The sequence below is a fragment of the Pantherophis guttatus genome, chromosome 16 (assembly GCF_059756535.1).
Source record: "Pantherophis guttatus breed Tessera chromosome 16, ASM5975653v1, whole genome shotgun sequence".
NCBI classification, from domain to species: domain Eukaryota; kingdom Metazoa; phylum Chordata; class Lepidosauria; order Squamata; family Colubridae; genus Pantherophis; species Pantherophis guttatus.
This window is the reverse complement of record NC_142078.1, coordinates 20003111-20016919: the sequence shown is the minus strand read 5'-3', so window position 1 is coordinate 20016919 and position 13809 is coordinate 20003111. Positions and strand designations below refer to the sequence as shown.

Below are 13809 nucleotides of genomic sequence, written 5' to 3'. Positions count from 1 at the left end.
TTGCTGGGCTCTCCCCTCCCAAAGCAAGCCAAGGAAGATTTTCCAAGGAAGGAACAGCCCACGGGAGAGCAATCCCCCACAGGGGTCTTCTCAGAAGCAAGGGTGCCCCGCTCAGTGCCCTACCCATCTTCTGCCTCGTGCCTGCCACAGAAGAGGGCCTCTCTCGTAGCCGCCAGGGGGGCAAAAGGGAGCACTCGCAGATGCCAAAGATGCTCAATGCAAGAGCAACAACTCAAGCAAAGTTTATTAAGACCAAGCCATGCTGCACTGGGTAGCCAAGGTTGGCAGGGCGTGGAAGCTGCCCAGCCCTCCTCAAAGACGCACAAACAGGTTTCTTTCTGCTTCACAAAAGAAATAACACCAGTCGTGCCTTCACCTGCCTCTTGTAATTCCCCTCCTCGGGGAACGTGGGCAACTCCCCCAAGCCAGGGACGGGAGGGCACCCGTGCTCCTTCCCAGGGGCCGGCAGGCTGCAGCTCCAAATCCTTCGGGGGGGGAGAGGGGGGCCGCCTGGGTCAACGAGAGCAGAGGCACCGAAGGGAATCCAGCTCAGGGCCCAGCTGTGTTTCTCTTACCTCCCCGTCAAGCAGAGATTCAAGCAGGAGCAGCACAGGTCTCCTGGCTCCCTTCGTGGCCGTTCAGAGCCCAGGAGCCACATCAGAGGGTGACAGCATCCTACAGAACTATGCCAGCCTGCGGCTCCGTTCCTCGAGTGGCGATTCTTCCAGGCCTCGCCCGAGCAGGGCATCTGTGAAGCTGAGTGGGCTGGGCCAGGGTCGCTTGCAGGGGACGGGCCTCCTGGCCCAAGGAAGCAAGCCCTGCCCAGCTCACGTTCCCTGCTTCGTGGCCCAGGAGAAGAGGCGTCTACGAAGTCTGGGCTTCTCCTCGTGGAGGACTCGCGCGGTGCGGGGAGAGCGCCACACTTTGATGGTGTTGTCCGCGCAGGCTGTCAGGAGGAGCTCCTGTTCCACAGGGCTGAAAGCCACCGAGTTGACCACGTCGTCATGCTGCAATTTGGCCAAGCAGATGTCGTAGTGCCGGTCCCAGATGTATCCGTGGCGATCCTCGGCCCCACTGCCCAGGGGGAGGGAGGGAGGAGGAGACACGTTGGTGACCATAGAACAAAGCTGGAGGAGAAGCTCTGAGAACACCACCACCACCGCCTGCAAAATGCCTCAAGGGACTAGCCCTCAAAAAGGCGCAACGGGATCTGGAAGCCATCAACTCCCTTGCTAAGGAGCCTTCGCTGGACAGAGAGGAGAAAGGAGGGCGAGGCTCACCTGGCCACAAAGTCCCTGCTGACATCAAGGAAAATGAAGTTGAACTCTTCGCTGGGCGTGTAGGCCCGGTGTGCCCGCAGAGCCCGCTTGGCCTCCTTCATGGTCTTGAGGTCCACCACGCGCAGCTCAATCTCCTCAGCGATGGGGGGTGGCTGCAAAGGATCGGAAACAACGCAGCCCTCAGGCCAAGCGCGGCTGTTGACGTACAAGTACCTGGAGAGTCAGGGGGGGAGAGAGAGAGAGACAGGGCAGTCTCGCTGGCCTTGTGGAGGGCGAGGTGGGAGCTGGGCAGCAGAGGGCTCCTGCTTGGCTGGGCGCCTGGCAATCTCCCAACACAAAGAGCCTTGGTAGTACAGTGGTTTAACGCACCGTTATTAACACCAGCAGTCTGCAATTACTGTAAGTTCGAATCTTACCAGGCTCAAGGTTGACTCAGCCTTCCATCCTTTCTAAGGTAAGTTAAATGAGGACCCAGTTGTGGGGGCAATAAGCTGACTTTATATAAATATACAAAAGGATGAAGGCTATTGCTTAACACATTGTAAGCTGCCCTGAGTCTCCGGAGAAGGGCGGCATATAAATCAAATAAAAACAAAACAAAACAAAAAAAACACAGCCAGCCCTTCTTCCCTGAGCTTGTGGTTGTGGTCCCCCATTTCCCCCCCCCCCCCCGAGCAAGACCTTTCATCGCTGAGCTGAGGCATCGTGCCACCCGGTCTCCATCCCATGCCCAATCATTGGCAGCTTTCCCTACCTGTGGTCTGGAGAGAGGCCCATGCCAATGATATGCCCGTGAATATCAATGACATGATCCAGCGAATCGAAAAATCTGTCCGAATTCCTCTCTTCCCCCAGAACAGGCCCTGCGGTTGTCATTTGGTGGGGAAGGATCTGCTTGATTCCTAGGGGTGAAGCGAAGAGGCAGCTTGCTAGCTCGCCCATCTCTCACAGGGTGGCACCAAACCTCTTTCACCGCCTCCGGTCAGACCAAGAGGGCAGGTGACCTAGCCAAGCATCAGACCTCCAATGGGAGGCAGCCAGATATTCCAGCAAGGCTCTCCCTGGTGCTCATCCCCAGGCTCTGCTCCACAATCCCCCTGTGCAGAAGTGCAACGACCCTTCAGCGGCCATTTCTTCCACCCCCCTCCACAAGGAAAAGAGCACACAGGTCCCCTACCAATCTGGTGCGGTGAGTAGGTGAGGCAGCCGGTGGTGAAGACCAGGTATTTCTTGTTTCCACCCTGCAGGGAGAGCAGGTTGGGCTCTGGGGGCTTCGTTCGGTTCCGGGCCAGGAGTCGGGCCACTTTCGTCTCCATCTCCATCTCCGTCATCATTGGCCGGACGCGTCCCGCCATGATGTCACTCAGGAAGCGGTCCAGCCCATCTTCAGTCCCTGCCTCCCCTTCGGCTGCCGGGAAACCCCTCAGCTGGGGCCTCTCCTCCACCTCCTGGCTGGGGCTCTCCTTGTGGGGAGGAGCGGGGCCCTCCCCCACCTGCTCTCCAGGGCTCGGCAGCTCGTCAGGAGAGCTGTAGCGGCTGCAATCAACGACCATGACTGTCCGGATGGTGCTGGCATTCAGGTTCTGGATTTTGAAGAGCCGTTTCACCACGTTGACGTTCTCGGACTCGACGCCCTGTGAGTGACGGGGCAAGCGGAGTCAGGCCACGGCAGCCCGGGGCTCCCTCCACCCCCAGGTCACCCCAGGGACGCAGCCTCGCTTCACCTGGAAGGCGTTGTTCAGCCATAAGACGGAGCAGGAAGTGAGGTACCCAATCCGGTGCAGGTTGCTGGAGATCAAGTTGGTCTCGTTCAGCCAGCAGCCAAAAACGTCGTAGGGCTTATTGCGGACTCGGGACAGGAGTTCGAAGTTCTCTAAAAGAAGAACGGGAGGGGCTCAAGGGACGCCCCAGAGGTGCAGGAGGAGGTGCGAGACGTCTTGAGGGACGGGATTCCCCCGCTCTGCCCCCGCCCCGTCCAGGCCCTTCTAGGGGGAGCCCGGGCTCTCTCCAAGCTCTCGGCGGGCGCCCCGCAAACCTCCTCACCCAGGCCGATGACGGCAATCTCCCCCGAGGAGGAGGTCCGGGGCCCCATAAAGACCCCGGAGACCAGGAGGAGGGAATCGTCCGCGTTGAACTGGGAGAAGTGAGTGTAGCTCCAGTTGTATTTCTTCATGCTGGTGCTGTGCAGCAGCGAGACCGGGAGATCGTTGTTCCAGACCTGCAGCCAGAAAGGAGAAGGAACGGGGCCGTCGGGGGCCGCCAAGCCGAGACCGGAGCGCAGAGCCCACCCGGGCCTTTCCCACCGGAGCAAGACCCCCCCCCGCCCTCCCTCCCTCCCCCCCCCCGCCGGACCTTGACGGTGCAGTCCTTGGAGCAGGAGGCGAAGAGGCGGCCGCTGTGGGCGAAGCTGAGGTGGAGGACGGGCTCTCCGTGCTCCTGCAGGCGCTGCACCTCCACGCGCGGGACGGCCTCGCACAGCCGCTGGAACTCTCCGTACCAGGAGGCGGCAGCTGCGGCGGAAACGGAGAGCGGCTCCCGAGGCTGCGCGGCCACCCCGCCCGCTGGGACCCCGCGGGACCCCCCCTCCCCTCACCCTCCCCCCGGCCGGGATTTGGGTCCCTTCGGCGCCTGGGGAGGGGCTGCTGCTGCTGCGGGGGGGGATCCGCCCATCCTCCCCTCCCCCCCCGGGGCTGACCTGGGTGCCGGTGGACGTGGCGGGCGACGCCGTAGTGCCGGTAGAAGAGCCCCCTCCACAGGACCTCGTCCCGGGCCACCCGGCGCCACTGCCGGCACACCCGCCCCGCCGCCACCACGTCCGCGGGCGGCAGGAGGCGGAAGATCTCGACGAGGAGGCTGTCGGGGAGCATGGCCGCATCCTGCCGCCGGGCCGCCCCTACCAGGGAGCGTCCCGCCGAGAGCGGCCCCTTCACGGCCGCGCACTTCCTTCCGGCGAGCGACGACACTTCCGCCAACGGAAGCCGAGTGGCCGATCCTGCTCTCCGGCTTCCCTAGGCCCCCCCCCCTCCCGCCCAACGGCTCTGCTTCGGTCAGGCTCGACGAATCGAGGCCGGAGTGGAGCACGCTTCCTCGGTCGGCAGAGGGCGCTCGGGCGCGCTATTTGACACTTTTTACTCCGATATTTGTTTTGAATAAATTAGTTAACAGCGCTGTTAAGTGACTCTGGCTTTCCAGGATATCCCGGGAGGGTGGGAGCCAGCCTGGGCCAGGAAGGAGCTGCTCGGGGCCAATGCAATGGGAAGGCAGGGTGGTGTTAAGGGTTTTACATTGGGCGAAACAAAGCTGATATTGTATTTGGTGACAGCAGCGAGATTGCTGATTGGTCAATATTGGAAAAATGAAGCTATGCCCACTATTTTATTTATTTATTTATTTATTATATTTCTATACCGCCTTTCTCCCGTAGGACTCAAGGCGGTGTACAGTCAAGAAAAATATAGACACACAAACATCATAAAATTGCTAATTAAAATTATTACTTAGTTTGGTCAATTAAATAAAACCCAGAATTAGATAACATTTAAAAAATCATTTACATGTTTGTATGTTTAGCCCCGCCTGTTGGAACATCAGGGTCTTGAGTGCACGGCGGAAAGCACGGAGATCAGGGATATTCCGTATCTCCGGGGGCAGTTCATTCCAAAGGGTTGGAGCCCCCACAGAGAAGGCCCTCCCCCTGGGAGTTGCCAGTTGACATAATTTGACTGATGGTACCCTGAGTAGTCCCTCCCTGTGAGAACGAACTGGTCGGTGGGAGGCTATTGGTGGCAAAAGACGGTCTCGTAGGTACCCAGGTCCTAAGCCATGGAGCGCTTTAAAGGTGATAACTAAGACCTTGAATCGCACCCGGAAGACCACCAGGAGCCAGTGCAGCTCGCGTAGGAGAGGTGTTACATGGGCGTAACGAGCTGCGCCCATAATCACCCGTGCGGCTACGTTCTGGACCAGTTGGAGCCTCTGGGTGCTTTTCAAGGGGAGCCCCATGTAGAGAGCATTACAATAGTCCATACGGGAGGTAACTAGGGCATGAGTGACCGTGCGCAAGGCCTCCCGATCCAGAAAGGGACGCAACTGGCGGATCAGGCGAACCTGATAAAAGGCACCCCTGGCCACGGCCGTCAAATGATCTTCTAAAGATAACCGTGAATCCAGGAGGACACCCAAGTTGCGGGCCCTCTCTGTGGGGAGCAAGATCTCATCCCCTATTGTCAGTGATGGTACCAGCTGACTGTACCGGGACGCCGGAAGCCACAGCCACTCGGTCTTGGAGGGGTTGAGTCTGAGCTTGTTTCTCCCCATCCAGATCCGCACGGCCTCCAGGCAACGGGACATCACAGCAAGGGCATCAATTGAAGAATGGACTTTGAAGATGGCCAGTTTTGCAGAGATGGCGAAGATTTCAGCATATTTAAAAGACCGAACTCAAGAGACTTATGTATAGGAGTGGAAAAAGTGGATAGATTATGTGCAGAATAAATATCAAACTAAGAAATATCAGATAGCTTTTAGCTGAATGAATGTATTATGTAGGGACAAATTAATTGAGTTTTATGAAGGTATAAACAGTATATAGGGGGTGGAGGGGTTTAAGTTTTAAGCTTTATAAAATGTATTTCTCGATTAGGATTTTATATTGTGGAAGTCCTGGGGGGAAAGGGGGAGGGCTAGGGAGGGTACGGAGGGCTTGGGGGGGGAAATTGGGGAGAAAATGTATTTGTAAAACTTTTTAAATAAAAAAACAAAACCGTATGTTTAATATGAATAGGGCAACGGGAACCCCAGGGGCTGCAGAAAAGGCCCAGAAGAAGAGAGAAACCTCCTTCAAAAGCCTTAACCCGAGTTTAAAAGCCTTATGATGACTTCAGTGCTAACGCTAAGGGACAGAAAACAGTGCCCTCGTGTGGTCAATGTCAGAATCGCAACTACAAAAGGAAATAAATGATAAGTGATTTCCTTTTGTGGTTGCGATTCCTACATTGACCACACGAGGGCACTGTTTTCTGTCCCTTAGCGTTAGCACATGAAGCCTTTTTAACTCGGGTTTTTAGCCTTTTTAACTCCCCCCCACCCATTTCAAGTTATAAATGACTGTGTATGAAGTCTTCACTCAGGTCCTCTCATACACCTTAAACTGATAGGCATAGATATCAGCCCCAGTACTGTGCATGGTGAAGTCTTCACTCAGGTCCAGCATTTTTTCTCTTTCTCTCTCTCTCCCCCCTCCCTCTCCTCCTCACCCCCCCCCACCCATTTCAAGTTATAAATGACTGTTTATGAAGTCTTCACTCAGGTCCTCTCATACACCTTAAACTGATAGGCATAGATATCAGCCCCAGTACTGTGCATTGTGAAGTCTTCACTCAGGTCCAGCATTTTTTCTCTTTCTCTCTCTCTCTCTCTCTCTCTCTCTCCCCCCTCCCTCTTGCTCACTCTCTCTTCCCCCCTCCCATTTAAAGATATGAATTGGTGTGCACCATGCAGTCTTCAACCAGATCTTAATTTACAGCTTAAAAATAGATAAGCAACGCAATATGGTTCATTTGAATGGTCCTTCAAATACGCTGAAATTTTGGCCATCTCTGCTAAATTCACTACTTTTAATGTCCATTCTTCAATAGCACTTGGAATTATTATTATCATTAAAAACCGTATGTTTAATATGAATAGGGCAACGGGAGCCCCAGGGGCTGCAGAAAAGGCCCAGAAGAAGAGAGAAACCTCCTTCAAAAGCCTTAACCCGAGTTTAAAAGCCTTATGATGACTTCAGTGCTAACGCTAAGGGGCAGAAAACAGTGCCCTCGTGTGGTCAATGTCAGAATCGCAACTACAAAAGGAAATAAATGATAAATGATTTCCTTTTGTGGTTGCGATTCCTACATTGACCACACGAGGGCACTGTTTTCTGTCCCTTAGCGTTAGCACATGAAGCCTTTTTAACTCGGGTTTTTAGCCTTTTTAACTCCCCCCCACCCATTTCAAGTTGTAAATGACTGTTTATGAAGTCTTCACTCAGGTCCTCTCATACACCTTAAACTGATAGGCATAGATATCAGCCCCAGTACTGTGCATGGTGAAGTCTTCACTCAGGTCCAGCATTTTTTCTCTTTCTCTCTCTCTCTCTCTCTCTCTCTCTCCCCCTCCCTCTTGCTCACTCTCTCTTCCCCCCCTCCCATTTAAAGATATGAATTGGTGTGCACCATGCAGTCTTCAACCAGATCTTAATTTACAGCTTAAAAATAGATAAGCAACGCAATATGGTTCATTTGAATGGTCCTTCAAATACGCTGAAATTTTGGCCATCTCTGCTAAATTCACTACTTTTAATGTCCATTCTTCAATAGCACTTGGAATTATTATTATCATTAAAAACCGTATGTTTAATATGAATAGGGCAACGGGAGCCCCAGGGGCTGCAGAAAAGGCCCAGAAGAAGAGAGAAACCTCCTTCAAAAGCCTTAACCCGAGTTGAAAAGCCTTATGATGACTTCAGTGCTAACGCTAAGGGACAGAAAGCAGTGCCCTCGTGTGGTCAATGTCAGAATCGCAACTACAAAAGGAAATAAATGATAAATGATTTCCTTTTGTGGTTGCGATTCCTACATTGACCACACGAGGGCACTGCTTTCTGTCCCTTAGCGTTAGCACATGAAGCCTTTTTAACTCGGGTTTTTAGCCTTTTTAACTCCCCCCCACCCATTTCAAGTTATAAATGACTGTTTATGAAGTCTTCACTCAGGTCCTCTCATACACCTTAAACTGATAGGCATAGATATCAGCCCCAGTACTGTGCATGGTGAAGTCTTCACTCAGGTCCAGCATTTTTTCTCTTTCTCTCTCTCTCCCCCCTCCCTCTCCTCCTCACCCCCCCCACCCATTTCAAGTTATAAATGACTGTTTATGAAGTCTTCACTCAGGTCCTCTCATACACCTTAAACTGATAGGCATAGATATCAGCCCCAGTACTGTGCATTGTGAAGTCTTCACTCAGGTCCAGCATTTTTTCTCTTTCTCTCTCTCTCCCCCCTCCCTCTCCTCCTCACCCCCCCACCCATTTCAAGTTATAAATGACTGTCTATGTAGTCTTCACTCAGGTCCTCTCATACACCTTAAACTGATAGGCATAGATATCAGCCCCAGTACTGTGCATGGTGAAGTCTTCACTCAGGTCCAGCATTTTTTCTCTTTCTCTCTCTCTCCCCCCTCCCTCTCCTCCTCACCCCCCCCACCCATTTCAAGTTATAAATGACTGTTTATGAAGTCTTCACTCAGGTCCTCTCATACACCTTAAACTGATAGGCATAGATATCAGCCCCAGTACTGTGCATGGTGAAGTCTTCACTCAGGTCCAGCATTTTTTCTCTTTCTCTCTCTCTCCCCCCTCCCTCTCCTCCTCACCCCCCCCACCCATTTCAAGTTATAAATGACTGTTTATGAAGTCTTCACTCAGGTCCTCTCATACACCTTAAACTGATAGGCATAGATATCAGCCCCAGTACTGTGCATTGTGAAGTCTTCACTCAGGTCCAGCATTTTTTCTCTTTCTCTCTCTCTCCCCCCTCCCTCTCCTCCTCACCCCCCCACCCATTTCAAGTTATAAATGACTGTCTATGTAGTCTTCACTCAGGTCCTCTCATACACCTTAAACTGATAGGCATAGATATCAGCCCCAGTACTGTGCATGGTGAAGTCTTCACTCAGGTCCAGCATTTTTTCTCTTTCTCTCTCTCTCCCCCCTCCCTCTCCTCCTCACCCCCCCCACCCATTTCAAGTTATAAATGACTGTTTATGAAGTCTTCACTCAGGTCCTCTCATACACCTTAAACTGATAGGCATAGATATCAGCCCCAGTACTGTGCATGGTGAAGTCTTCACTCAGGTCCAGCATTTTTTCTCTTTCTCTCTCTCTCCCCCCTCCCTCTCCTCCTCACCCCCCCCACCCATTTCAAGTTATAAATGACTGTTTATGAAGTCTTCACTCAGGTCCTCTCATACACCTTAAACTGATAGGCATAGATATCAGCCCCAGTACTGTGCATGGTGAAGTCTTCACTCAGGTCCAGCATTTTTTCTCTTTCTCTCTCTCTCTCTCTCTCTCTCTCTCTCCCCCCTCCCTCTTGCTCACTCTCTCTTCCCCCCCTCCCATTTAAAGATATGAATTGGTGTGCACCATGCAGTCTTCAACCAGATCTTAATTTACAGCTTAAAAATAGATAAGCGTCGCAATATAGTTCATTTGAATGGTCCTTCAAATACGCTGAAATTTTGGCCATCTCTGCTAAATTCACTACTTTTAATGTCCATTCTTCAATAGCACTTGGAATTATTATTATCATTAAAAACCGTATGTTTAATATGAATAGGGCAACGGGAGCCCCAGGGGCTGCAGAAAAGGCCCAGAAGAAGAGAGAAACCTCCTTCAAAAGCCTTAACCCGAGTTTAAAAGCCTTATGATGACTTCAGTGCTAACGCTAAGGGACAGAAAACAGTGCCCTCGTGTGGTCAATGTCAGAATCGCAACTACAAAAGGAAATAAATGATAAATGATTTCCTTTTGTGGTTGCGATTCCTACATTGACCACACGAGGGCACTGTTTTCTGTCCCTTAGCGTTAGCACATGAAGCCTTTTTAACTCGGGTTTTTAGCCTTTTTAACTCCCCCCCACCCATTTCAAGTTGTAAATGACTGTTTATGAAGTCTTCACTCAGGTCCTCTCATACACCTTAAACTGATAGGCATAGATATCAGCCACAGTACTGTGCATGGTGAAGTCTTCACTCAGGTCCAGCATTTTTCTCTTTCTCTCTCTCTCCCCCCTCCCTCTCCTCCTCACCCCCCCCACCCATTTCAAGTTGTAAATGACTGTTTATGAAGTCTTCACTCAGGTCCTCTCATACACCTTAAACTGATAGGCATAGATATCAGCCCCAGTACTGTGCATTGTGAAGTCTTCACTCAGGTCCAGCATTTTTTCTCTTTCTCTCTCTCTCTCTCTCTCTCTCTCTCTCTCCCCCCTCTCTCTTGCTCACTCTCTCTTCCCCCCCTCCCATTTAAAGATATGAATTGGTGTGCACCATGCAGTCTTCAACCAGATCTTAATTTACAGCTTAAAAATAGATAAGCGTCGCAATATAGTTCATTTGAATGGTCCTTCAAATACGCTGAAATTTTGGCCATCTCTGCTAAATTCACTACTTTTAATGTCCATTCTTCAATAGCACTTGGAATTATTATTATCATTAAAAACCGTATGTTTAATATGAATAGGGCAACGGGAGCCCCAGGGGCTGCAGAAAAGGCCCAGAAGAAGAGAGAAACCTCCTTCAAAAGCCTTAACCCGAGTTGAAAAGCCTTATGATGACTTCAGTGCTAACGCTAAGGGACAGAAAACAGTGCCCTCGTGTGGTCAATGTCAGAATCGCAACTACAAAAGGAAATAAATGATAAGTGATTTCCTTTTGTGGTTGCGATTCCTACATTGACCACACGAGGGCACTGTTTTCTGTCCCTTAGCGTTAGCACATGAAGCCTTTTTAACTCGGGTTTTTAGCCTTTTTAACTCCCCCCCACCCATTTCAAGTTGTAAATGACTGTTTATGAAGTCTTCACTCAGGTCCTCTCATACACCTTAAACTGATAGGCATAGATATCAGCCCCAGTACTGTGCATTGTGAAGTCTTCACTCAGGTCCAGCATTTTTTCTCTTTCTCTCTCTCTCCCCCCTCCCTCTCCTCCTCACCCCCCCCACCCATTTCAAGTTGTAAATGACTGTGTATGAAGTCTTCACTCAGGTCCTCTCATACACCTTAAACTGATAGGCATAGATATCAGCCACAGTACTGTGCATGGTGAAGTCTTCACTCAGGTCCAGCATTTTTCTCTTTCTCTCTCTCTCCCCCCTCCCTCTCCTCCTCACCCCCCCCACCCATTTCAAGTTGTAAATGACTGTTTATGAAGTCTTCACTCAGGTCCTCTCATACACCTTAAACTGATAGGCATAGATATCAGCCCCAGTACTGTGCATGGTGAAGTCTTCACTCAGGTCCAGCATTTTTTCTCTTTCTCTCTCTCTCTCTCTCTCTCTCTCTCTCCCCCCTCCCTCTTGCTCACTCTCTCTTCCCCCCCTCCCATTTAAAGATATGAATTGGTGTGCACCATGCAGTCTTCAACCAGATCTTAATTTACAGCTTAAAAATAGATAAGCGTCGCAATATAGTTCATTTGAATGGTCCTTCAAATACGCTGAAATTTTGGCCATCTCTGCTAAATTCACTACTTTTAATGTCCATTCTTCAATAGCACTTGGAATTATTATTATCATTAAAAACCGTATGTTTAATATGAATAGGGCAACGGGAGCCCCAGGGGCTGCAGAAAAGGCCCAGAAGAAGAGAGAAACCTCCTTCAAAAGCCTTAACCCGAGTTTAAAAGCCTTATGATGACTTCAGTGCTAACGCTAAGGGACAGAAAACAGTGCCCTCGTGTGGTCAATGTCAGAATCGCAACTACAAAAGGAAATAAATGATAAATGATTTCCTTTTGTGGTTGCGATTCCTACATTGACCACACGAGGGCACTGTTTTCTGTCCCTTAGCGTTAGCACATGAAGCCTTTTTAACTCGGGTTTTTAGCCTTTTTAACTCCCCCCCACCCATTTCAAGTTGTAAATGACTGTTTATGAAGTCTTCACTCAGGTCCTCTCATACACCTTAAACTGATAGGCATAGATATCAGCCACAGTACTGTGCATGGTGAAGTCTTCACTCAGGTCCAGCATTTTTCTCTTTCTCTCTCTCTCCCCCCTCCCTCTCCTCCTCACCCCCCCCACCCATTTCAAGTTGTAAATGACTGTTTATGAAGTCTTCACTCAGGTCCTCTCATACACCTTAAACTGATAGGCATAGATATCAGCCCCAGTACTGTGCATTGTGAAGTCTTCACTCAGGTCCAGCATTTTTTCTCTTTCTCTCTCTCTCTCTCTCTCTCTCTCTCTCTCCCCCTCCCTCTTGCTCACTCTCTCTTCCCCCCCTCCCATTTAAAGATATGAATTGGTGTGCACCATGCAGTCTTCAACCAGATCTTAATTTACAGCTTAAAAATAGATAAGCAACGCAATATGGTTCATTTGAATGGTCCTTCAAATACGCTGAAATTTTGGCCATCTCTGCTAAATTCACTACTTTTAATGTCCATTCTTCAATAGCACTTGGAATTATTATTATCATTAAAAACCGTATGTTTAATATGAATAGGGCAACGGGAGCCCCAGGGGCTGCAGAAAAGGCCCAGAAGAAGAGAGAAACCTCCTTCAAAAGCCTTAACCCGAGTTGAAAAGCCTTATGATGACTTCAGTGCTAACGCTAAGGGACAGAAAGCAGTGCCCTCGTGTGGTCAATGTCAGAATCGCAACTACAAAAGGAAATAAATGATAAATGATTTCCTTTTGTGGTTGCGATTCCTACATTGACCACACGAGGGCACTGCTTTCTGTCCCTTAGCGTTAGCACATGAAGCCTTTTTAACTCGGGTTTTTAGCCTTTTTAACTCCCCCCCACCCATTTCAAGTTATAAATGACTGTTTATGAAGTCTTCACTCAGGTCCTCTCATACACCTTAAACTGATAGGCATAGATATCAGCCCCAGTACTGTGCATTGTGAAGTCTTCACTCAGGTCCAGCATTTTTTCTCTTTCTCTCTCTCTCCCCCCTCCCTCTCCTCCTCACCCCCCCCACCCATTTCAAGTTGTAAATGACTGTGTATGAAGTCTTCACTCAGGTCCTCTCATACACCTTAAACTGATAGGCATAGATATCAGCCACAGTACTGTGCATGGTGAAGTCTTCACTCAGGTCCAGCATTTTTCTCTTTCTCTCTCTCTCCCCCCTCCCTCTCCTCCTCACCCCCCCCACCCATTTCAAGTTGTAAATGACTGTTTATGAAGTCTTCACTCAGGTCCTCTCATACACCTTAAACTGATAGGCATAGATATCAGCCCCAGTACTGTGCATTGTGAAGTCTTCACTCAGGTCCAGCATTTTTTCTCTTTCTCTCTCTCTCTCTCTCTCTCTCTCTCCCCCTCCCTCTTGCTCACTCTCTCTTCCCCCCCTCCCATTTAAAGATATGAATTGGTGTGCACCATGCAGTCTTCAACCAGATCTTAATTTACAGCTTAAAAATAGATAAGCAACGCAATATGGTTCATTTGAATGGTCCTTCAAATACGCTGAAATTTTGGCCATCTCTGCTAAATTCACTACTTTTAATGTCCATTCTTCAATAGCACTTGGAATTATTATTATCATTAAAAACCGTATGTTTAATATGAATAGGGCAACGGGAGCCCCAGGGGCTGCAGAAAAGGCCCAGAAGAAGAGAGAAACCTCCTTCAAAAGCCTTAACCCGAGTTTAAAAGCCTTATGATGACTTCAGTGCTAACGCTAAGGGACAGAAAACAGTGCCCTCGTGTGGTCAATGTCAGAATCGCAACTACAAAAGGAAATAAATGATAAATG

General features: G+C 50.0%; 1 protein-coding gene across 1 annotated transcript; it reads right to left on the bottom strand.

The window, feature by feature from the left end:
- Positions 1-208: 208 nt before the first annotated feature.
- FBXW5 (F-box and WD repeat domain containing 5) lies at positions 209-4352 on the bottom strand. Its single transcript, XM_034436239.3, has 8 exons — positions 3976-4352; positions 3633-3790; positions 3324-3498; positions 3005-3153; positions 2458-2914; positions 2035-2182; positions 1281-1493; positions 209-1074 (listed from the first exon to the last, which is right to left on the bottom strand). Exons 1-8 carry the CDS (start codon positions 4145-4147, stop codon positions 828-830), a joined length of 1719 nt encoding a protein of 572 aa, XP_034292130.1. The 5' UTR covers positions 4148-4352; the 3' UTR covers positions 209-827.
- Between the last annotated feature and the right edge of the window lie 9457 nt (positions 4353-13809).

Coding starts and splice junctions, on each gene's coding strand:
- FBXW5 (XM_034436239.3), bottom strand. CDS start 4,147: ATGCTCCCCGACAGCCTCCTCGTCGAGATCTTCCGCCTCCTGCCGCCC. Junction 3,791..3,975: donor CCACGTCCACCGGCACCCAG/GTCAGCCCCGGG, acceptor TTTCCGCCGCAG/CTGCCGCCTCCTGGTACGGA. Junction 1,075..1,280: donor AGCAGGGACTTTGTGGCCAG/GTGAGCCTCGCC, acceptor CCCCCTGGGCAG/TGGGGCCGAGGATCGCCACG.